Source organism: Ceratina calcarata, unplaced genomic scaffold (assembly GCF_001652005.2).
Source record: "Ceratina calcarata isolate Rehan_Ccalc_2016 unplaced genomic scaffold, ASM165200v1 scaffold569.2, whole genome shotgun sequence".
Taxonomy (NCBI): Eukaryota; Metazoa; Arthropoda; class Insecta; order Hymenoptera; family Apidae; genus Ceratina; species Ceratina calcarata.
Genome location: NW_017176894.1, coordinates 911,034 through 935,408, shown reverse-complemented (window position 1 = coordinate 935,408; position 24,375 = coordinate 911,034). Strand labels below are relative to the sequence as shown.

The 24,375-nt window shown below is 47.1% G+C and overlaps 2 protein-coding genes across 2 annotated transcripts; both read right to left on the bottom strand.

The window, feature by feature from the left end:
* Window positions 1-70: 70 nt before the first annotated feature.
* On the bottom strand, window positions 71-4,348 carry LOC108629400 (uncharacterized). The gene is made up of 6 exons (XM_018032046.1): window positions 4,084-4,348; window positions 2,965-3,254; window positions 1,691-1,984; window positions 1,549-1,647; window positions 713-853; window positions 71-322 (listed from the first exon to the last, which is right to left on the bottom strand). The coding sequence occupies exons 1-6, from the start codon at window positions 4,346-4,348 to the stop codon at window positions 71-73; spliced, it is 1,341 nt and encodes a 446-aa protein (XP_017887535.1).
* A 210-nt stretch (window positions 4,349-4,558) lies between these two features.
* Window positions 4,559-24,061, bottom strand: ENGase (cytosolic endo-beta-N-acetylglucosaminidase). The gene is made up of 8 exons (XM_018032136.2): window positions 21,244-24,061; window positions 20,730-21,173; window positions 20,479-20,653; window positions 20,196-20,414; window positions 19,763-20,121; window positions 19,500-19,682; window positions 19,021-19,133; window positions 4,559-4,745 (listed from the first exon to the last, which is right to left on the bottom strand). The coding sequence occupies exons 1-8, from the start codon at window positions 21,471-21,473 to the stop codon at window positions 4,690-4,692; spliced, it is 1,779 nt and encodes a 592-aa protein (XP_017887625.1). The 5' UTR covers window positions 21,474-24,061; the 3' UTR covers window positions 4,559-4,689.
* Between the last annotated feature and the right edge of the window lie 314 nt (window positions 24,062-24,375).

Here is a 24,375-nt window from a genome sequence, read left to right as displayed (position 1 = left end):
GATATGTACATTCACGCGAAATACACGTGGAATGATTTTTACAATTTCTAAGTATACGTGTGTCATATTCTCAAGAATTCTTCGCGGTGCCGATCTCGCTACCGTGACTACTGGAAGCTTTCGACTTCCTCTCCGGATCCATGGCGATCGATATGAACTCCTCCGAGATCTTTTTGTCCAATCCCGTGTACGTTTGAGCCAGGTCCACCTGGTCCTCACCCGTGGACGACCCTCGCTTCGGTGACTCCGATTTCCTCTCACGTTTCTTCCTTTCCACCGTGTCATCGTGCTCCACGTTCATGTGACGCTTCTGCTTTCGCATCTGGAACTAATAGATCCGCTTCACTGTATTTCTTTTTCATTACGCGTTCCCACGATGAGCTGTGCGCCACCGAAGACGGAACGCGATACTCGCTCCACATCGTAACTATCTAAATTACAAAACCTATCGATAACGCGTAACTTCCGTATCGCGTCAGAAACGATGGAATTTGTTACGTTTCGCTTTCACGATAGTTAAAAGTCGCCTAAACGAGAACCGACGAGTTCGAACGGGTCGACTATTTCTAGAAATTCTTTCCCACTCTCGTTGTATAATTACATGTAAAGGGAGACGGCATTCCATCTTCGGGCGTCGAAGACGGTTCGACAGGTTTTTCCTCGAGAAACCGGGTATATCGTACGTCGAATACCAAATTGCTGCGGTACTTACGATTTGCGACGGAGGACGGGCCGCGTACGGCATATGCGGAAGCATAGGAACGGCTCCGTAGCCTGGAGCTATCGGCACGGCTCCCGCTGGAACGAAACCCGCGGGATATTTCCCTGGAGCACCCGGCATCGGGTAAGGGGACTGCAATTAAACGATGCAAATAGTAAGAAAAATGCTGTCTCGCACAAAATCCTGCTTGTACAAATAAAATATTAATTATCACACGAGTTCGCAATTGTTGTCACGCGATACGATGTTCTCCGATGATTAAATTATTATTGGTAAATTTGCATCACAGCAATTGTGACAATTCTTCTCGTCATCGCGCGGATCGAACGAAGCCTTCGAGGTACAGAGCGCGTCGCGCTCATCGATCTGCCGACGGGAACGAAACAGCTTCGCGCGAATTGTAAAGAAATGAGATTCACGTACCAGGCACAGCTGGTTGGGAACCGATTACACGCGAACCATGCACCGCAAGAATCTCGCGCGCAGGCATTCGGGCCGCAATTGCCCCGGGGGGCGTCTCCGTGGCTCAAAGGAAATTACGAAAAAGCGAGACGCACCGGCACGACAGAGTCTTATCCCGGTGACACAGAAAACACCTGCGCGTGCACCGAGCTCGTGCATCTCCGAAATGTAGGCACGGAGATCGCCCCGGGGCCGGAGTTTCTCTCCGCGAGACGTCTTCCGCGTGTCGCGGAACTTTCTATTCCGACGGCTAACATCACTGACCTGTCCTCCTACGAGAGATTCGGCCGAGCGCGAACCGAACTCGATACAGTTTCGAGATTTAGAAGAACTTTAGAACGATTTATGAACGAAGCATCGATTACGGAGGTATCGAAATCGTCGCAGACGATTGCCTCTTTGATCTCGACGAATCGCACGGCTGTGAAAGTGCAAGGACCCCAAAGACCTGTACAGGCGCTCAACTAGATAAGCGAGAGGAGCGTTAAAATGTCTCGACGAACTCACCTGCATCATAGGGTGCACAGTCATCATTGGCTGGACGACGTAGATGGGCTGGCTCTTGGGCACGCTCTGCGCGCTGACCCACTGATGGACCATGTTGCGAGTCTTCAAGCGACCCTCGCCGTTCGCAACGTCGTCGACGTTCCCAGGACGGAGACATCCGCAGAGCTTCGGTGTCAGGGTCAGGCAGCTGTAGCCGGAGACCAGCAGCTCGGCCACGCTGGCTACCAGGAGACCGATGCTTGCCAGCAGACCGGCCCAGCCACCCTCCGCCTCGGCTGCGTCACCGTCTTCACCCTGAATCAATTCGATCGTTTCAGTGATTTAAATCTGACGAGCCCTGCGCAAAGATCGATCGATTCTAGCCGTGTAACGACCGACGACGATCGCTCGTGCGAGGCATTATACGAATACTAGAAACATCGCTACGCGAGATTGGAACAGAGACGAAAGGGAGATTCGTGACGTGCCAATTCTTATTGTTCGTCGGCTGTGAATTTAATTTCGCCGCGTTCGAGCTTAAAGAATGTCGATCGAGTACAGATCTCGGGACCGGAAGCGCGATTTATTCGGGTCCAGGAACGCGAAGCAATTTGCGAGGTTTCACGATGCTGCGCCCTGACCGCGTTTTAGCCTTGGCAATGGGGAGACTTTCTCCACCGGCGGTCAAACGGTCCCACCGGGCCTGTTCCGACTGGTTTGCGAAGCCGAAACACGCGAGAAAAGATCGAACGAATTCAGGCCAGCGATGCCTAATTGTCCCACGTACACGCGACGTACCTCTTCTGCCCGTATTTTACCTCTCCATTAAATGTCTCGACGAATCTTTTCTTAAACGTACTCGTAATTAATCGTTAGCATCGAAGATGTATCGCAGGTTGTAGGAATTGTATACACAAAGATTCTGAATACCGACGCATGGAGGATGCACGAAGTTACGTACTCTTGCGTCGCGTAATCTCCTTGGATAATCGCATTGGAATTGCTATTACTCATCGCTTCGTTAATGATCGATCGTAATTGAGGTTCTCGCGTCCTGATACGCACGTTCGATGATCGGCTCGTGCCAGCTGAGTGAAAATTTCCATTAAAACGATCGGCTAGCCATTAGCGGTGATTCTGATTACTATCGATGATTTTAAGGGACTTCCCGACGCGACGAATCACGACCGATTTGAACGGGACCAGACGTCCCGTCGATCGTTCTCATCGAGAAACGAAACGCGGGACACGACGGGGATCGGATGAAAACGAGGATACCGAGCGAAAGTACTTACCGGAACGGTGAGCAAGGCCACTTCCGGTGTCCTCTGCGAGTCCCTGACGATAGCGGTCAAGGCCGTGATCGCAGCCATGTTCGAAAGGGCAAGGGCGATCAGGCTGGCCGCGAGGTGGGCCGTCGAGAAGCTGGAATTCGTTTTGCCAGGCGACGAGGAGGCGAGCGTCGCCACGACGCCCAACGCTCCCGCTACCAGGGCACCCACGCCTGCCCACAACCCTGCACCGGAACCGCCCAACGCTGCACCATGCACCAGAACGAGGATGCCGAAGACCACCAGGACCACACCTGCCGAGACATTGCGTCTCCTCTGTTTCATTCGACATTTTGCGAGAGCGACGAGACGTAACAATTTTTCAGCTCTTGGTCCACGTTTCGCAGAGACACATTTTATAAATATTTGTCTGATCGAATTCGTACCAAAGGATGCCTTCGATTCGGTTTTTCGCAGACCGCGGAGTTACACAAGTATCACTTTCTAAGTGAAATGTTTTCACTTTTATGCCAATTTCTATGTGCAGTTTCGAGAAATGTCTGTGCTCAGTGGGCGAGCAGCGGAAAAATTGGTGTGTGCTCTTCGTATTTAAACGAGGCTCGAACAATCGTGATTAGCAGCGACGAGAGCACGAGAAAGTAGAAACTATCGCTGCTACCCGTGTGTTTAACTGATGACGTACGCGAATCTAACATGTCAAATTCATATACAGTTGATCCGACACCGATTCTCGAGGTAACCTCGCGTTCTCGATTTGTAGATCGTAACGAGAAATGCGCGTATCGTATCTCACCGAACAAGGTGATACTAATTATTGTAATGGTCAGTTAAGGAACATTTCCCTTTGAACGATTGTATCGAGAGCGAGGAGAACTCGTCGGAACTGGATTCGAATCGACTCGAACGCAACGTTCATTGTTCTAGTGTTCGCCGTCGACTCGAAATCGTATCGCCCCGACGAGCGGAACCCGGTTCGCCGTGAGTCCGTCGCGTTATCAATTGAATCGTTTAGCCTCGATCGAACTGGTTTCCTCGGTCCGATGTCGGCCTCGAGTTTATCATTCGAACGTCGTATATTTGTCGCATCGCGTTTATTCGATGATGAATCGTAGGAAGACTCACCGAGGAGCAACTGCGCGCAAGACGTGAACATGAGGATGCTGGATTCGTCCTTGGAACCGGAGTTCCTCGACCTCTGCCGATCGTCCGGATGCCGGTGGGTCCGTGGCTGTCGTCGTCGTTGCGGTTTCTCCGAGATCAGGATCTCCTTCGAGTGCTTCGACTCCAAACAGCTCTCCGGCTTCGAGTCCGAGTCCTTCGACTCCTTCGAGTCGCTCGAATCTTGACTCCTGACCGTCGAGTCGGCCGCTATCGTACCGTTCTCCATTCTTCCTTCTTCTCTGTCTTCGTTCCAAAGCCTCTTCTCCCTAGCACGGCTCTAATGCATCACTGTACACACCTGTTCCTTCCTGTTTCTCCGACGCCACAAGTTCCCGGAACGTTCTGTCATTTACCTTTTATCCCGTTCTTCCTGGCTCGACTCTCTTCTTTCTCTCTTATCGATCGTTCGCGTCGATTCCACTTTTGTTAAATTTTCTCGATCGTTCAATGCGTTTTAAGTATGATCTTCTGCGAGTATTTTGTCTTCTGTTAGGTATGTCAGTTCGTGAATGGATCGGCGGTTGAGAATTCTGAAAGGACTCGGGCGCAGAGACTCTTCGGCAAAGGTCAATAGACGCCGGAGTCGTTGATCCGATTGACACAGTCCGTTGAATCGCTGTGATCTGAAAATTAAACGAGTTTCTCGGTGTCGATCCAACGGTTTGTACGACAGTTTCGATTTCCGTCTACCGTACTCACGACGCAACGTTTCCTCGCACAAGAACAATGACGAAGCATTGAAATTTTAACATTTACTAGATATTACTATAATAATATTATATAATATTATTACATAATATTACAAACGTTGCTCCTCCGTGATTATCATTTTTTCTAAAAGTTCATTGCTTCAAACATTGGACACAGTTTTTTATTACACGTGTTGAACTTTTGGCAAAGCTCTTACAGCTCGTACAACCTCGAGTGCTCTTACAACAGGATTCGTTTAACGATTGCGACGCGCGGTAAGTACGTCCCCTCGTTTCATAATTCGATGCCTGACGTTCGTCTGACATTTTCGAACACAGTCGTTAAAAGAAACCGTGTTAAACCGCTCGTCAATGATTTTTCCGTTGTGTCGTCATTTCTCGTCGCGGCAGAAACGCTGCGAATGCACAAAAAAGTGGCATCTCGCATGGATCCGCCGTCTGTCGCCAACCTACTTCCACCCGGTGCGAACGCTTCGTAAACCGTGATAAATCGGTTTGTAAAATTGTAGAAAAGATCGCGCGCTCGTTCTTACTCCGGTGTTGAACGTTTCACGGTAGACGAAACCCGCGCGGCTCTCTGTTTACGGTAAATTTTCTGACCGGAAGAACAGATCCTGAGCGCGAGTCGCGATTCGCGATGAGCGAGCTCGTTGCACTCTTCTGTGCTCGGTTCATCGGGACGATTCTCTGTTGTCGGCAAACGTAAAACGATTCTCGTTTCGTCAACGACGGTGGGAATCGATCGAAGGACGAGCCTTCTGGGACTCACGAGACGCTTCGATCGACGGAAGGAATACAAACGGTTAGAAAAGTGTTTTTGCTGGACGAGGAAGCGTTGCATACGCGTAAATGCGCGGCTTTTACAGTTACGTCGTTGACTACGTGCTCATTTCGTTTTACACCGTCGTGGCAGACACACACGATGCGCATTTACCGAACCGATTCAACGGTAGAAGTCGTCGCGTTCGTTTGAATGCGAGATACTCGCGGTCGCACGGCGATCGTTTGCTCCAGAAGGAACGTGAGAGGAAGCGTGCGAAATCGATGGATCAATTAGACTCGAAATAGAATGATAAACGTAGTAATTGTGCGATCGTAAATGAGTCAGAATTACGGAGTCAGAGATCTCTTTCTACTTTTTCTCGATAAAATAAATTTTCTCGCAACCAGAGTACAAAGCACTCTGTTAGAAATTTTTAAATTATCGGAAGAAGAAGAACTGTGGCTATATATATTTTCTAGGTCTTCTCACGGATAATCAAATTGGGATGAATTATTCATCGAAAGATGCGAATCTTGGAACAGCTTTCACCAAATTACGATGGAAATTGTAGCAGAATCCATTAGCCCCATAATCAACGATTAATATAATCGACAGATTCGTCGGTAAATCTTTTCAACTCCCAAACGGATCAACGAATTAATTTCTACGATTATACAGGCTTTCACAGAGATTGCTCTTACTCCGAGCATTGCACGATCTCATTTCCTAGAGATTATTCTAGATTAGTGCTCTCCGCGGTAATGCATCAGGACTCGTTACTAAATCATAGCAATTTACTGAATCGTACGCGAGACTCCCTTCGTCTTTACTCCGTATGTGTTATATAATTCGTTTCGTAGAATTCGTCCAAAGATGTTACGATCGGAAAAGCGCGCACCGAGTCCTGACACCTCGCGATCAAACAACAATTTGAAAATTGAAACGCGAACCGCTTCTCTCTAAATGACTCGCGTCCGTGTCAGAGAAAACCGACGAACGAACGTCAACGTTTTATTCGATAAACACTGACCGTTGCAACGAGTCTTTGCGGCTCTCTAGATTCGAAGTCGACGCTGAGCGAGCGAGTCGCGGAAAGGCCAGGGCGCTGAAGGCTCGCGAAATGAACGTACCAGCCGGTTCGACGTAGCTCCTGTCGCGACTCCCGATCTCACGAGATCCTCCGCAGAGGACGAGCAACACTTCACTCCGCGGAACGTCACTCGCGTCGCGTTCAGATCGATCGCGATAAAACGCTTCTGACGGAAGAAAAAAATTGAAGACAGAGCTAGCAAGCGCGCGTAATTCCGCTCCTCGACCGGCTTCTCGTACGACTGATCGGTGACTGGAGTCGCTCGCTCGCGAGTCCACCGGCTACTCTCCTCCGGAGCCTTTCTCCGTCTCTCTTTCTTTCTTTTGCCTCCCGGTCTCCCCTACCTATCTTTCTCCCTGGCCGAAGGTGTAGCCGCTCGTTTACCCCGAAAATTGCTCAACCATCGATTACCCGCGATTCCTCCAGAAACGAATAGTTCCCGACGCCCCGTACCTCGTTTTTCATCGATCGTTCGACGAAAAAAGTCCGAGATCAACTGCGTCGATCGATTTTATAAAAGGGGACTTGTAAAGGGTAACGAATACGTCGTAGCGGAATCAGGGATAAGTTTTGAATTATTCGTGTCGCTCCTGATTATAGGATCAGTGTTCTTGGCAGGTCGGTTCCGTGTCCAGAATTCGGGAAAAACTTGTACCCCACAAAAGCTGGACACGTAGACCGATGTTTGACGGAGAAATGTGTCTACACAGGAGTTCGATGAAAATCATCTGACGAATCTTCTGAAGTTTTAGTCTTAAGCATCGTTACGGTCAAGAGGGGGTGTAGCTCACGGAAAGGTCAAGGTCTCGACTCTGTACCGTGATGTAATACTTCTGGATCTTTCTGCAGTTTCAACGCTGACAATAAGCCGCGTCTCGGCTTGCAACATGGAACGAGAAGATCGTCAGTTTTCTTTGAAACGTAATACACCCGAGTACCGCCGTTCTTCCGTGCCCAGTCTTAATTCGAAGTACACGACTGCCTCCACACTTGGTTTAAACATTTTCCGATGCGACTCTTCGACGGAAATACCCTCACGACGATCCGTCGATTCTTTTCTCATTACCTCGGATTCTAGGATCGCGGACCTGTCGTTCGTCCGACGGGGGAATCGATCGTCGACGAGATTTTTATTAGGCGTACGCACCGAAGAAAGGTTTCTCCGATACTTTCTACCGGCAGGTGCGAAGTGAAACGTCAAACGAGCAATTGATTTTCCATCCGGTGCAATGATCGACGATTCGATCCAGCGAGACAACGTCTAATGCTCCTCCGTGAACGACGAGTCATATTTTCAAACGGTGGAACAAAGTTCAGGCGCGAAATCAAACGTCGAAGCGACAGGTGTACGACGACGCGTACCTTCCGCTTCGTTCATTAAGAATTCCAAGAGCCTTTGAACTCCTAAAGATCCTCGGTGACGCGTTTCAAACGGAACCGCGGTGTCGAAAGAAACGATCACGATTGTCTGACGCGTGGACGGCGAAGCATCCACTGGAATTCGATTACGGTGTCTCGCGGAAACTCGTTCGAGATCGGCTGATTCGGAATAAAAGGCTGAGTTTCCGGCCGCGGTTCGTTGCGTTACGTGCTGCACGCTCGTATTACGGTATCCCCGACTCGCTTATGCGTCCACTCGTGCATCAACGCGATCCCCGCACGAATGCTCGCGCTTCTTCGGACTCCGGGAACGATCTCCGCGGTTCCGACGAACCCGATCAAAAATCAATTTCCACCGCGCTCGGTCGTTTCCTCTCGCCTTTTTTCAACGTCCAAGGTGTAAAGTTCGAACGACTCGTGATCCAGGTCGTCGTTCGCCAGCGACGAGCCGACGATCGGTGGTTAAAGAGCGCAGAGAAAGTTTTTTATCTTTTGCACGAGGAAAATTGAAGTCTAAATCGACGTTCCGTTAAGACTTTATCGCGGTTATTACGCTCGGGCCTGAGAAAGTTCTATTGACGTAATGACCGCGGGAAAACGATGATCGGGACAGAAACCGGACCGATGATCTCGCCGATGGTGCAGCGATCACGTGTCGAAAGTGTCGATTAACAAATATTTCTCTCGCGAAACTTTCTTTCACGACGATCTCGCTTCTCACACGTCGCGTCGATCGTATAAAAAAAAATAATACGATACGACACACGCATCTTAATTACTCGTTACCCAGGTTCCGTTTTTTAATTACCACGGTCGTTGAGTCAGAAACGCAATGCAATTATAATTGAGACCGAGGGAGTTACACTTGAAATTAGATTCGGCTCGATGTTACATGAATTCGTTCACACACCCGGAACCGGAGGTTCCTTAATTATCGTGAATTCCGATTTTTTATTTTTCAGACCGCGGAAACTACTCGCCACACTCTCATAACGTTAAAGGTCCAGTGTAACAGTTTCTATTTTCAGAAAGTAAGATCGATCGTAAATAGACGCGCGTTCCGACCTTATCTGAAAACGAGACAGCGCAGGCGAAGCGCGTCGGAACATCTGTCTCTGTTTCTTCAAATTAAATATCCCGCGAACGAATCTGTTCGACGTTCGATACGGGTCGGGTGATACGGACAAGGTGGATTGAACGGAGCGATCGAGGAGAGAATTCGGGCTCTCTTTGGTGGCGCATTTCTCTCGAGGTCGCTTTAGAAAGGCTGGAGAAACGTCTGGAAGATCGTGCGAGTGAATACTTGCTTCGGTCGCTACGATCAGAACTTGCGGTTCCACGATCGTTCTCAACTATTTAAACGTTTCAAATCCTGTACACCGAAGCAACGAAAGAGTTCCTAAAATATTTAAAATATTTCTACGATCACAGGATCATTGTAAGAAGTCACAGCCAATTCTTTATACTCCCAAAATTGCACATCAAATTCACTAAACTCGTGAATAGTCGGTTAAATAGATTCTGTATACACGTCGATGATCGAATGCGGCCGTGACACGTCGACCTCGTCCAAGAACAAGTATCATTCTCAATAGATTTTTAGATGATTAGATCTGACATGGATTGACCATAGGAACGGACGAACTGCACGTGGGATTCATGAGAGAACGCGGGTAACAATTAAATTCGGATAAAAACAGTGAATCAGCATAAAAGCATCCGCGGTCCGACGAGTAATTTGGATTTCTTTTTTCACGCAAATTATACTCGCCCTAGGTCGTAAAAGATGGACGATTTACAACGCGTTTCTTGCTCCTGCTCGCGGGCAATTATCGTTTTTCTCCGCGGTTCGGTCTCGGGACGGAGGAAATCGGAAGACGCGCCGGGCGAAAGTTTCTATGGACGATTTTTTGTCCCGCGAAGGTCGGAGAGAAAGTGCCACGAGGGTAGAAACGTTCGAATCGGTTCCCTCGACTCGTCCAGCGTTCCCAGATTAAACAGCAATCTGTGTAACGCGCAGCAAAATTGCAGCGGTGTATCGTCCATTAACGATGAAACGAGGACTACGTTAATTGAAGTTCCTATTAACTCGTCCTGAATAATTTTTGTCGCGACGAGTCAACTGACAAAACTAAATTCGAAGGAATAATTATTAGGTACAGACGTCGTAGGCGATTGAAACGATCGAAAAGTACCAAACTCGATGAGAGAACATCGAAATTGATCTTTTAACTTGTTCACGAGAATAGTTTTGGTCTTCGCTGTATTCAGCGAAAGTTCCGTGGTTCGCGAATTCATCTTCTGGCCAGGCGGAGGAGCGAGGAAAGTTTAGAAAATGTTCGCGGTCGTGGGAAATCGGCGAGACGACGGTCACGTATAGAAATCGCGATAGAGAATGCAACGCGCGCGGTAAGTCGTAATGCGCGTTCGCCGAGAAACGATCCGCCCGGATGCAATAACCTGACCTTTTCCATCGGCACTGCGTTCCTTTCAGAGCTCCTCGCGCCAGATACACCTTGGAACTCCCTTCGAAACGCGACCGCTGTTCCGACGAACCTTCCGAGGCAACGATACTCGAATTATTTTATTGATTACGCGTCGGGATGGATTCCTCTACGCTTAATTATATTCCGTGTCCGTTTCTCCAGCGATTAATTCTACGAGTTCCAGTCGTGAATTCGCTCGCAGTTCGTGAAATTTATTCGGTCGGAAAGCGACGATCTCGGGGGAAAAAGACGAACGGACGCGAGCCGTCGCGCGGGCAAGAAACCGTGCACGGGTCGATACGATTCGACGCGGAAGTCGTAAAAGATCGGGCACTCGGTGTTAAATTCCTCGTGAAGAGCGTCGAACGCGAAACGTGTAAACGCAACCGGCGCGCGGGTTCCGTCGATTACGCGCCGGTTGCAAAATGATCATTTGCATAACTGCGGCCCGCATGCGAAACGCCTGCAGGCGGTGAAGTAATTAACTTTTCTGACGGAGACGAGACACCGTTCTGCCGTTAACCACGCGTTTCGTCATTCTTTCTCGATACTCTTTCCGACACTGTTTGTATAAACGTCAAATCTGATCGACAGCCTCGGAATAAAAATGTGAGCGAACATCGATTCTACCGCCCGAGAGAGACCGTCGATAAATATTCGCGCCTGAAACGTTCTCCGTCGACGCATCGATTTGCGCGTCGGACTCGTCCGCTTCGAAATGCTGCTCGCTCACGAGTCGCGACCAGGAACGAGGGACTTCTCGTTCGATCCAACACCTGATCGTCGCTACTTTGCGGTGAGACACGAAATCGATCGGAGGCAGATCATTACCCTGGCTGGCGAGCGCAACGCGCAGATTCTGGTACGCGTAAATTGGCCTCGACTCGCTTTTACTTTCGTTCAAACGCGAATCGAACTCGCCGATTCTTACGACTTTCTTAGAATCCGAGATCGCCCGCTTCCTCTTTCGACGACTTCACCGGACGATTACGAAACGACTGTCAAATCGACTGGAAAATAACGGTGATCGAATCGAGCGCAAAGTGCACCAGCGCTTTCTTTGGATTTTTATGAAGAACCGAAACGTACGGGGTAAAAGGTACTCGGTAAACTTGTACCGAACGACCGATCTAAATACGAGATCGACGACGCGCCACGCGAGAACGGTGTGATCAGAGTGAACGGCGCGACGGGAAATCGGTCGTCGAACCTCTCGTTCGAGAATTAGAAAGATCGACGCTACGCAGAATCCACGGAACGTAAGTTTTCAAAGTATTGAACGAAGCGATGGTCGTCAAACCTGTCCCGCCAGCGGTCAAACAAACGTGATAAATTGTTCAACGAAGAAGGACACTCCGAGATATAAATAGAGAGGAATTTCTGAAGAACGATCTTATAGAATGGTCGAAACTCGAATCTCGGTAAAAATGCTCATAAGATATTCTTTGAGAATCACACAGTTACGGATTCGTTCTGAGAACACTCGAGATTTATTCAGAAACTAGTGCCGTTGATCGTAGCGCCGAATAAAGCACGGCTGGCGCGTTAGCGACACGCGGGACAAATTGTCTTGTTCTTCCTGTTATTTCACGTTGCACCGTCACACGAGACGACAAACGCGTGCCGCAGCATCCATCGGACACGGCCAGAGATTCTCAGCTCTCAGGTCTTTCTGCGAACTAAAGGAACGAGAGGAATTCGCCTTCTCGCGACTTCGTCTAATTGTGAGCCATCGATCAAGTCGACGCGATTCGAAAATGAACTTCTCTATGGGCGTCGAACTTTATCTTCGATCCGACTGCCGATCCGACCGACGATCCTCAATTTGTTCGTCGACCGCTCCAAGTTACATACATTCTCTGAATCCTCTATTGACAGCGTTTTCTAGATCACGAAATTGTTTCTTAACCCATTTGCCTATTTAGAAAGTGGATAATTGCTCGACCATTGTATACGAAGTACGCGTGCACATATTTCCAATTACCCGTCTAATAAGGAGAGTACAGCCTCGTACGTCGATCTGAACTCTACGCACTGTGAACACTGAGACAAACTCAATTCCGACTGTGCGAAGCTACTGTTAAAGTGACGAACTTGGAACTTGTCAATCGATGCCGAATCACGAGGACGAACGCGACGATCGTTTTTGCAACGGTAGCCGCACGACGGATTCCAGCCGTAAAGTTTCTACCACGATCGACGACCAGCGGGGTACGATCAATTTTCGAAGCATCGTTTCTGTTCATCTCGGTCCGCTAATGACTCTGCCGACGCGATGTTCACAACGAGATCCCACCGTGCTCCCCTGACCGTTAACGGTCGCCATTAATTAACCGCTGTCTAATTAAACATCGATCCCGCGACGTGATTAACCCCCTCTGCGCTTTACGCGTCGAGCCGCTGATCACGGTTAAAACTCTCTCTCTCTCTCTCGACATTACCGACGTCGTTACCCGGATCTATATCCGGCTGGACGACGAGTAAATTTCGAGAGGAAACGAATCGTGTTTCAAATCGTAACCCCGTTTTTTCCCGTCTGCTCGGCCAGCGATCAAACTTCGAATCGATCTCACTGGTAATGAAGCTCCCAGCTCGATTTCCAAACAAAACCGGAGATAAAGAAACCGAGGAGATGTCCTACGGTCGATTGCAAAACGGTAATTATTCTCTCGGGAGACACGGGCGCAACAGGTGTAATCATTATTTATGCGCAGGTTGCGCATTAGCAGAGCCGCGTCTACTCTGTGATTCGCAAATACACTCCTGTCTATATGAGATCATAAGGTCCCGACGAGATTTGACGCTAGCTCTACCAACGGGGGTCTGTCGTTTCTTATAATCATTATTCATTTTCAGTACATTTTGTTTTCTAAAACGTGCAAATAACTAATTCTGTAAAACAGTTTTCCTTCTCTTTTCTGCTTTTTTTTATGTAAAATTTTATGCAGTATATCATAAAATCGTAAAAATTGCTATCGATCGTAGTGAATTATGAAATTAAACGTTCATCTGTCATTCCGATCTTCGTGTTTTAACTACGTACTCTGAAGCGAATCGCACGTTCGTCGAAGCACAGGCTTATTAAGTTCGATTCGATTTCGTTTCTACCTGTACTCGTTTATGAACAGGAGTGTATCATCTCGCGGATACGATCGTTGCGACAGGATGCGCGTTGGTCGTCGTTACGCGGCCGAGTGACACGCGTTTAAATCCGCTTATTATTTCGACGTGGGTACTAAATCGTTGGACGTTGCATCGGCAACGAGAATGCCAATGACCGTTTCGCAAAGAGACGCTCGTTCGATCAGAGATGACACCCGTTCGCGAACGACGGAGGCGTGTGAGAAAAATGTTACGCGATTTCATTCATGTATCAAGACGTGAGCGTCGTCCGTTTCGTAATCGACCTATTCAACGACCACGACGTGCCACCTTACGTATCATAAAGTTACACTCGAACATGTTTCAAATATTAAATGGTCCTTTGCGACTCGCTTCCCGGGCATAAATTAATACGATAAAGTCGAGGAGTAACGCGTATCAGAGATGCACAGTCGACGAACTTGTCGCTGTGATCATCGTAACCCGTTTAGTAGTCGCAGAAAGTGCGAACTGATATAACGGCTGGAACGTAAACGAAGTCCACCCGTTCTAGAATCCCGCAAACTAGGATAAAACTGGCGGGAGTCGCTCGCTTTTTCGCGGGTCAGTGGATTCACCTCGATCCACCGTTAACGGATGCACAAAACCGTTTTTTTCAAAAAAGGAAACAAAAGAGAGCTTTCATACTTTCAGTGAGCGTAGTCACGCACGAATAACTATAACCCTGTTTTCGACGGATTTTTATCTGGGTACGAACGGACAGCGGAGCACCGAGCGATGGCAATCGTTTTACCGCGAGGTACTTGCATTTCGAATTACGCGACAGACGCGAGTACCGATGAACGGAGCACGAGACAAAGTTTCGACGATTTGAAAACGAATTTCTTTCACGCTCTGAACGTTTGTCACCGTTCGATCGGGCCGACGAGTAAAAGAATGCAAATCTGCCGACGTTTGCAAGAACGTGAACGTCGGAGCGTTTCGTATAAATGAAGTCGTTGCGAAACGGAAGTAGAGTTCAACAGTGGTTTCGAAACGCGACTTTCGTTCTGTTAAAAATTGAAGACACGATCGAATTTTAATTAATGCGCGATAGGTTTCACCCGCGTCGGATTTACTTTCGGCGTTGCAAATTAATTAATTCGTCGATGCGTTAAATGGCAATCGCGGAAGCGAACGTTCCGTTGCGAAAACGTATATGCTCCGGGTTCGATCGATTTTTGTTAAAACGATCACGTCCGCGGTTGCGATCCGTCGGACAAGGAACGCGTTAATTGCTACCGATAGAAAGTCACGGCTAACCGAGAATCTCTGCGCGACAGCCTCGACGATTTTCATTGAATCACGTTTTAGAATAAAGTAAAATGCCGCGCCTTCTAACATCGCTCGAATTCCCGGCATCGTCGCTGTTATACCCCCGGCAAACGTTCCCTTCGTTGAGCACGGTACACGTGTTTCGAACGTGTTTCAATGCACGCGCGATCGGATCATAAAATAATTAACGTGCACAACGATAAATCGATCTCATATCTTTACTTTTCGTGTGTCCCCATCCGGTGTCACTGCATCATGAAAAAGATCTTCGTCACGGGTAATGGAATAGATTAGAAAATTATTACGATCGTTTATATTCGTTTAATTAATTTTACGCACGAAGTTCTTTTACAGTACACCGCGTGCTTCGGAGCTCGTACTCCGTGGGCTATGAATTTTCGTTTAATAACGTGTAACAAATAGAAATTGTTCTCGTCGCGCGCAATTTGCTCAGGAAGCCCGACCCCCTAATAAATTTCGATGCGTTCCGTCAATGAAATCAGAAGACGCTCGATGGTTCCCGGTCAGACGTGAAGACTCAGACGATGAGAATCGTCGAATACGACGTGAATTCCATAATTTCTGTCAAACGTTATACATTTTACCTCTGCGACGATCGTGTTTATTCGCAGGAAACGGTCGGTCACGAGGCGAGAAGGTCCGCCTGTCTCGTTGAAAATGTTTTCTCAAGTCTGTATCGCGACCTCTCGTCTTCTCTCCTCGACCAGGCGAAACCGAACGACTAGATCGCCTTGGCCGAGCAGGAAAACAGTCTGATCTCATCTCGCAAATATGAACGTTCCTCTCCTCGTTAACGTTACCTCTCTCGCGGACGAGTACCGGAATTTCGATGAAAATCACTCATCGCGTCGTCTACACGAGTCGATTTGAAATTATGCACGAATATACTTTAGAGATCTGAGAAACCGATGGAAAACCGTGATCTCGTTCGAGAGCCACTCACTGTTCGTCCGACGATGGATTCGTCGGTTTGACGTACGCGTAACGAGTCTCGTTACGAAACGTTGCGCTCGAACGTTTCGTGAGGTAACCGGTGTTTAAAAGCGGTGCAGCGAAACATTGTAAAATTACGACGAAGCCGATTGAAATGCTGCGCGGAGATGTTTCCAAGATTTCACCGGGAAATTATTTGGTCGTTGACCCGATACGAGCGAAATAGAGAGATACGCGCGTGTGTCATTGAACTGCCACGGTAGGAATTATGTCACGTGCTCCTACCCGACCCGATCGTTTCGCAATTCTCGTCTTTATCGTAACAAACGTTTAAACGATCGAACTACGAAACGACTTCGTGAACCGACCGTCGCACTTTCTTGGAATTTCCTGCTATTACAAATCGGAACCTCGAGCCGATCATTGTAAGAGGCAGCTAGACCAAGTGGCAAACCGAAGAACGCGCTTACTTCCAAGAGTGGAAGCACTCTAGAGAGGAAGGTAATTCCTGTAAAACGGCTGCTTCTAACGGGCTTCGACACCCACTTCGTCGTTTCCTACACGGAGGAACCAAGTAGACGCGTCCGAAAGGAGCGTCGTCAGATCGTCAGATTCTACACTTACTCGACTGCCGAAAGCGGCGAGTCGAATAGGTAACGCGATACGAACGACGAATCGAGAAATTGTTCCAACAGATTTTTGAATCTCGCCGGTCGCCCGAGGACGAGAGCGAAGACTCCGGCACATCTCAAAAGACGTGCTCAGCTTTATGGACCGAGACAGAGCGGACAGGGATGATTACGCGCTCCCTGAAACGTAAGGACCCGCTGTCATCCTTGACGCAGTTCCTGTCCATGTAACGATAGTACCGAGATAACCAAGTATCGCATCCGTTTCGCCACGAAGCACTCGCTCGCTCATGGTAGCAGAGACCCTCGGCTGTTCATCGCGTTCGCGAATGAGCTTCGATCGCGGATTTTCGCTATACCGTTTATCGTCCCACTTGCAAAATCAATTTTACTATACTCCTCTGCCTCAGACGTTACTTCATATTATCCACGATTTCTTATTCATTTCTTTTCCATGCAACATGGTCCAAACACTTTACGATACGCGTAGAATTCGTGTCGATGAGGCGAGTAAAGATACGTTTGCATAAAATCGATTATTTCGGACGATGCCGAATCAGTGACTGGAAATGTAACGCGTAATCAATTTTTCAATTGACGTATAAAGGTGGAACAATGGTCTCGGAAAGGTTGCATGCAAAGCAGCCGTGAAAGGTGTGCGCGGTTGACGTAACGCGAGAAAGAAAGAATTCTTGTAACGCAAAGTGTAACGGGCGACAGGTAGAACCGCAGAAAAATTCGACCCGATAACCGCGAGAGAATATCAATGAGCCGGCGCTCCGGTTACGAACGGTCATTCGTCGTCATTGCGACACCTACTACTGGCAAATAGTTTTCCGTCAAACACCATACATGGCACGAGACAAACGAAACGCATCAGGGTGCAACATCCAAAATGCGTGTCCGATCCGAAGTTTCGTCGTGAAATAAGGACGAATCGTTTTCCTATTCGTCACTCGATACCTGATATTACTGCACGTAAGTACGTAGAGAGAAACGTAATGTATGAATCGCGACGAGACTAGCAACGAAACAAACGAGCGGACCGCCGCGTGGAGAACAGATCCGCGAGAACGTAACGAATGCCCAGAGTCGTTAGTGCCTGGAGCACAGCACCGAAAATTGCCGACGCTAACTTTATCACCGTGATCTCTCGTGAAACTGTTGATTACCGTCGGTTACGGTTTAAACAGGTACACGGATAGGGTAAACAGATGATGGGAATTGGCTCGCGGATTACCCTACCGAATTCACCGCGATCCCTATTAGCCCTCTGTACATCAAATGTTTTCTTCAAACGAACCAGACACATTTATTCATTGCGAACGTTCCTCAACAAAGATCGCAAATCCCGTTTCATGATAAAACTTCCAGCACAAACCGATCATACTAAATCAGTCTACGTTTCCAATAAATAATCATGCGATTCTAATGAAATTGCAGTCTTGCCCCTACCGTTTCTCTTGTTTTCGCGTGCACTGCCAAGATTCGTAATACAACGTGACACGAATTCGGTTGTTCGACCACGAGTCGACAGGATTTCTGCGGCGTAAAAGCAGACGAATTATTTAATATGCGGTCTGGGTCGTCGGTGACCCACAGAGTACTTTCCATTCGATCGGATCGACGTCGTATCGACACCGGTATCTGGCATAATTTAATCGATTCGAGCCGCGGAATTTGACCAGAGAATTTCTGTTGCGTCCCATCGAATTCGTAATCGCCGCCTCGTACGATCGTTCTCTTAACGCGCGTCTTTACGTATCGATCGGAGCCAAAGAACGTTTTACCTACGTTCCACGTGCGAAACGCGACCGATGGACGAAAAAAGTGGTGGAAGTTATGGTGTCGCGACCTCGTTCGTACGTACCCGATTCGTTCGCGACGCGCACGAGAATGCTCGCGGGCATTTTTCGTCCTTCCGACGGACCGATCGTCGTCGGAATAACGAACGATCGAACGCGACCGGCGTGATTACTCATTCGGATATTAATTAACCATGATCTCGCGAACGCTCCTATCTTATTATTTATATCTCCCATCGTCAAACGCTTTCTTTCGTCTCTCGTAACTTGATCAAAATTCTGATGTGGGTCAGCCGTTCGACGAACAAAGTGCGACGCATAAAGAGAAATGAAACTACTGCGCGTTCTCTAACAACGTCGGGCTCGGCAATAAGAAATTGTCTTATCGCGTAATCGCGACGGCAGACCCGTGAAATACCGAGCGATAAGTCGGAACGGATAAGCGTTCTATCGCGGAACGTTGTCGGTATTCCTTTCACTAAAGCGGTTCTCAAAGGCGCAAAAGGCGCGAGTACGCCGAGGTCTGATGCCTGACGTGAGAAACGGTTCTTTACACGCTCGAGAACCTCGCTTCTCCGATACAGTTTTATCGTGGCGCGAGCCACCTGCTATGTACACGTCCCCGGGGGGGATGAGAACGACAAAGTCATAAAGCTGGGACTTACCGTTCTGATGTCGCCGCTTCTGTTCTAAAACGATCTCGCCTAGATAGCAAACGTTCCTCTTGGCGAAGGACACCCCGATCTCGTTCACGGTCCTCACGTTCGTCAGGTAAACGCTGTTAACACAGAGATTTACCTGCTATAGGAACGTGACTTCCCCCATATTTTCGAGATTCGCCACGATCTCTATTTTCATTTTTCAACTATTTCCGTTTGTCACCTCGATCTTCCAGAATTGGAAGACCCGCTGGTGATTCGCAAGGATTTAACTCGAGCTTATCGCGCTCGGAACAGACAGCTCCCAAGAGCATGACAGCCGTTCTATCGTCTCAAAAGTTGTATTCTCTCGAGAGTCGCCTGATTTTAACGTCCGTTATCGTATCGGACAGTTAGTAAACTATACGTATGTCTCTACTTGTCGGAATTACGTTTTCGTCGACTACTGTTAAGTAAATTATCCAGCAAACGATATTGTCACTCACCTCTTTTTCCACTTGAAACCGAGACTCTCCGATCTGTAAGGGACGACGAATTTCAACCCAGCGTCGTTGCCCAGGACGAGGACCGGTTCGCTCCGGGTTGCGTTCGCCACGGATGACTCTAGTTCCATGTACACGATCGTTGCCTCGACGTCTCTTTCGAACTCGACGTGAACCAGAAATAATCTGTAACGAATTAAACGTCACATGGTCAAGTTACAAAGTCGAACGAAAGGTTTACGATTCGCGAACGAATCATTTCTTACCTATGGTACGTGTTGAGGTCGTTCGTGATCAACTTCAAACAGCCGCCACCCTCGAACGAGAGGTCCTTGCAGAAGTCGAAGTAGTTCACGTCCAGCATCGGCATCTTATCTTCAAGGGCGACGACATTCTCGAGTATCCTAATGACATTTTTCCTCGTTTCGTAAACGTAATATTGAGTGGGTTTCCTCGGACACTCGTTCCTGTCGTCCTCGCTCTTCGGTTCAGGAATTTCCGGTCGATAGGTGAACTTCAAGTGTGGTATAGGCACGGAGATCTGCGGCTTTTGCATCGACAAATTGTAGAACGGCTTCTCTTCGTACACGTTTCTCCCTTCGACGACGCGCATGTCCAATTGTATCTTCGCAACACGTCAACGCGACGATATGAAGTTGTAACAAATCATGATAACGCGTTTTAAACAGTTTAATGTACCTCGCCACAGCGGTAATAGGCGCTACCACTCCCGCGGCAGAACGATGTCTTGAACGTTTCCTCCTCGTAAATGGGTACGTGAACGTACAGATAAGGGAAGAGTTGAGCCCAAAATATGTCTTCCAATTGGTGGAACGTTTTGGCTCCGAAATACTCGTGTGTCCAACCGGGCGCGAAAATCGCGACCGACAGTTCCTCTCGCCGCATTCTTTCTAACGCCTGTAATTCAGTTTTCGTCGAGCGTCTCATCGAATCAACGAAGGACGCGACGAATGATACTTACGTATGTCGAATTGAATCCACCGCCTCCGGGACAACCTCTTCCCCAAACGTCTAGTCCTGCGTACACATCGTGCACGCTTCTGTTGTGACTTTTGGCGAGCGCGCGACTGTTCTGTAATTTCGTTTTGGTCCAATTGTAATTCAAGTAAATACCGTCGCAGTTCAGGAAGAAGTCTCTGAAATGTTCGATTCCTATTGAAACGGTGTACGAAAGGAGGTGATTGAAAAGCAGCAAACAGAGACCTGACTTACACGTTCTTATCGTTAAGTTCATTCTGCCAGTTCAATACACCCTCGCTGGTCACGCTGTCGTACCATATTATCTCAGAGTCTCTAATCGCTTGGTGAATATTCTCTGTCAGATATTTCACGAAATAAAGTAGATTATTAATCTGCTCGCGTTGGATCACGTTCTCGACGTTTAATAACCATCCATCGAACTTATAAAATTTCGCAACCAGAATTAGCGCGTCTGCAAACCTTCTTGCCTCCTCTTGAGATTCGAGTATAGGATCCCAAATACCTTCCCTTTCGGTGATCACGGTTCCAAGAACTTTGACACCGTGATCGTGCGCCGCGTTGATCCATCCGAAAGGTGGTATCGTTACAAAGTGGTGGCTGAAGTAAACGAACGTGTCTATGACGCTCCAGTGGTAAAACAAATAAGAATTGTAGGCCTTGGATCCATAAATGAATCTGGAAAGCAGAATCGTGCCGCGTTTCATGTACAACGTATGATATACTGAATGGAACGTTCGACAAATACCTGTCTTCCAAGTATCCACCTATCATATCGTGACAGACCAATGTTCTCGGATTATCTTGCCTGTCGATTTTGTTCAACTGCACTTGTTGCAAGTTTACCTCGGAACCTCGGTATACGTAATCGGTCGACTCCCTGAGCCGCTTGACGCTCGGCCACGGTTTCAAATTGCCCACATTGTCGTACAGTTCTTTCAGGCTCTTGAAAGGTTGCGCTTCCGCGACAGTAGCCATCGCGACTCGCACTGTTCCACGAACGGTTTAGAAATACTTTCCGATTAAATAGCCGATCCGAACAAAGCTTTTCCGTTCGCATCACAGGAAAAACCGTGACAATTTAGAGCATCTATCGCGATTGATAAGCGAGCCGGAACTCTCGCTATCAGTTTCTATTCGACCATGGACAACCGTTACCGCCGATAACGTAACGAGTACACGTTTCTCGTTATCTACACGATTACGAACATATCAAATTCTTACGTACGATGTGCGTTTGAACGTTGTTAAAATAGATATGACGAAACTATGACTTCACAACGCGTACGGCATATGCATGTGCGCGTAACCTGTCTGCCAGCCTCTCGAAGTGATTTACTTGTACGCGAAAATTTATTGACAGACCCGTAACGATTTCACGATCATTTAATTGACGGTCGAAGACGCTTCGAATCAAGTTAAATTTCGACAAAAACACTGGATACTCGACACTGATTTACAGCATTTCCAAAGCCGGCTACGCGATCGAACGCGATTTCACAATCACAAGATGGAGTTACAAGATGGCGACGTGGGACGCGCATGCGTAGAACGCATGTACAGACTGGGAGCTATGTTCGAATCAAAATAAAGTGAAATAAGTTCGTGAATACGTAAGTAATTCCACGCATCATACGATTCATGTTTCAACAAATATGCGTTAACAATTAAAATTAAGTTAGTTGCAATCCGTGTTGCGCAACAGAGTGTGATGCGCAGCGTTTTCGTTTGACTTTTTGTACTTACTATTTCCAATACGAACGAATTACTTACTCCTCGTTTAAAATTATATGTTAAAACAAAATTGCTCTGGGGCGCTCGCTACTCGCGACTCAACACAGCTGTTTATAACAAAGGATTTACTCAACAGAAAATTCGTCTTCGTAAAGTCTACGTCTCGTATAAAGTGTAGAAGCAGGGCAATATTGAAATGAGGTACGTATCGTAAGATCTTCCTTTATTTAGCGTACAACCCTTGTTAAGAAGACGGGAGATCCCACGGGTACAAGACAGATACAACGGCGCGTGTGTGGGATGATTGGAAGACGTACGAGATCGTTACGCAAACTGTAAGCAGAAGGTACAACGAAAGAACTAACTGCAGCGATGGTCCCGCGTGATCTCGTCATGATCCCACTACTTCCTCTTCCCTCAATTTCTCCCTTAATTCTGTAAGTGATTCGCTACGAAGACTGCAGATTTTCATGCGAAATAAAAGCTTTTCTAACGTCGATCTCACAGGCGAACGTAAATTGAGAACATTTTCAGCAATGACGATGCACGTTATTGTACGCTGTACGCGTTTTTACAATTTCTAGAAACAGGTAAATCTCCAGGAATCTGCAGCCTCGTTGAATTTAAAAATAATTCCCTCTGCTCGTTGTTCGAGATCATCCCTGCCGCTCGGCCATTGCTTCTAAAAACAGTGATCGAGTCAACGAAAACATCCGTCGTCGATCCTTTTGGTTGATCGTTGCGAGAACAGTGTAGATTTTCTATCAGGGTATACACGCGTGTACCTAGAATTGAACGAAGATTCGTGTGGATCTCTCGGGGGAGCGAATCTCGCGAATAGGATGTCGTATCTTCTATGTATTGTAAAATCTTTAGACAAAGTTATCATTTTTTTTTATATATGTTCGAATGTATATATCACATTGTATCTCTACCTATCTATGCGACTAACTATATACGAACAATATTAACTCGTCCGCCGTTAAAGTATATGTACTTACAACCCTTCGTTCTTTTCTCGTTACCAGTAGAATCGGTGCTACATCGATAAGATCGGTTACTATTTGTACGTTCAGATAGATTCCATTTACGATCAAGTATTTATACATAGAAGTATTCCGTCGTGTTTGGAAGATAGATGGCTAGATTTCAAGTTGAAACTCATCGTTCACCGGTTGCGGTTTAATGCATATCGCAGAATTTTGTGTTTTCACTTTTCATTCAAACAACGTTTGAAGGCTATATTAAATTGCTACAAGTTTTATTTCGCGCAGGATCGCGCGATCTAATTGTAAACGTACAACGAATGAAATCCATCTATCTTCCAAAGTTGCAGCCAGGTATTCACGGATTAACAGAATTTGCTGTAATTTTCTCCTTGAAATCGTTCCCAGTTTCTCTACGATTTTGATTATCGTTTAAACGTCGCGATTACACGGGGAAAACGTATCGTAAAACGAAGAGGCGTATCGACAAATGGTGGGGAACAGGTTTGAAACGGTCGGGTATATCCTACTCCTATGTATAATCATTTGTAAAGTGTTACATTTTATACGTCTTCTCTTGATATTTGGTTCTTCGCGTACATGTATATTATATACGAATATATACCGTGTAATACTATAGGTGTATTAATCGATTACGTTGTATTCACGTCGATCCGTACATACACAATTCTTGCTCGCATCTGTTTAAGGGGGTCGGGGGAGATACACATACAGTACGTATAGTCAGGGATCGAGAATTCAGGCTATCATTATTAAGGATGTATTCGCTATACAGTCAATCCCAAAAGTTTATGTACTTTAGAAACGCATTTTTTAAAAAGAAATGAGACGTCGGAAGAACATTGCTACTAATAAACAACAAAAAAAAATTTTCGATTTTTCCAAGGGGTACCCCTTCAATTTCTTCCAAATTTTCGTTTTTGGCCAATAATTTCCAAACCGTTGATTCTACGGGAAAATTGCATATAACCTTTTTTGTAGAGGACGACGAGAGCTACAATTTCTATATAAAAGTTTTTCGTTAGCGTCAGTAGTTAACGAGTAATTTGCAAAAAACTGTTTTTTCGTTTTTCATCAATAACTCGTTAAATATTAATGCTAGCGACAAACTTTTATACAGAAGTTATAGATCTCGTCGT

Coding starts and splice junctions, on each gene's coding strand:
- LOC108629400 (XM_018032046.1), bottom strand. CDS start 4,348: ATGGAGAACGGTACGATAGCGGCCGACTCGACGGTCAGGAGTCAAGAT. Junction 1,985..2,964: donor TGGCCTTGCTCACCGTTCCG/GTAAGTACTTTC, acceptor GAATTGATTCAG/GGTGAAGACGGTGACGCAGC. Junction 323..712: donor CCCGTCCTCCGTCGCAAATC/GTAAGTACCGCA, acceptor TATTAGTTCCAG/ATGCGAAAGCAGAAGCGTCA.
- ENGase (XM_018032136.2), bottom strand. CDS start 21,473: ATGGCTACTGTCGCGGAAGCGCAACCTTTCAAGAGCCTGAAAGAACTG. Junction 20,654..20,729: donor GAACTTAACGATAAGAACGT/GTAAGTCAGGTC, acceptor CGAACATTTCAG/AGACTTCTTCCTGAACTGCG. Junction 19,134..19,499: donor GGTTTCAAGTGGAAAAAGAG/GTGAGTGACAAT, acceptor CTGTGTTAACAG/CGTTTACCTGACGAACGTGA.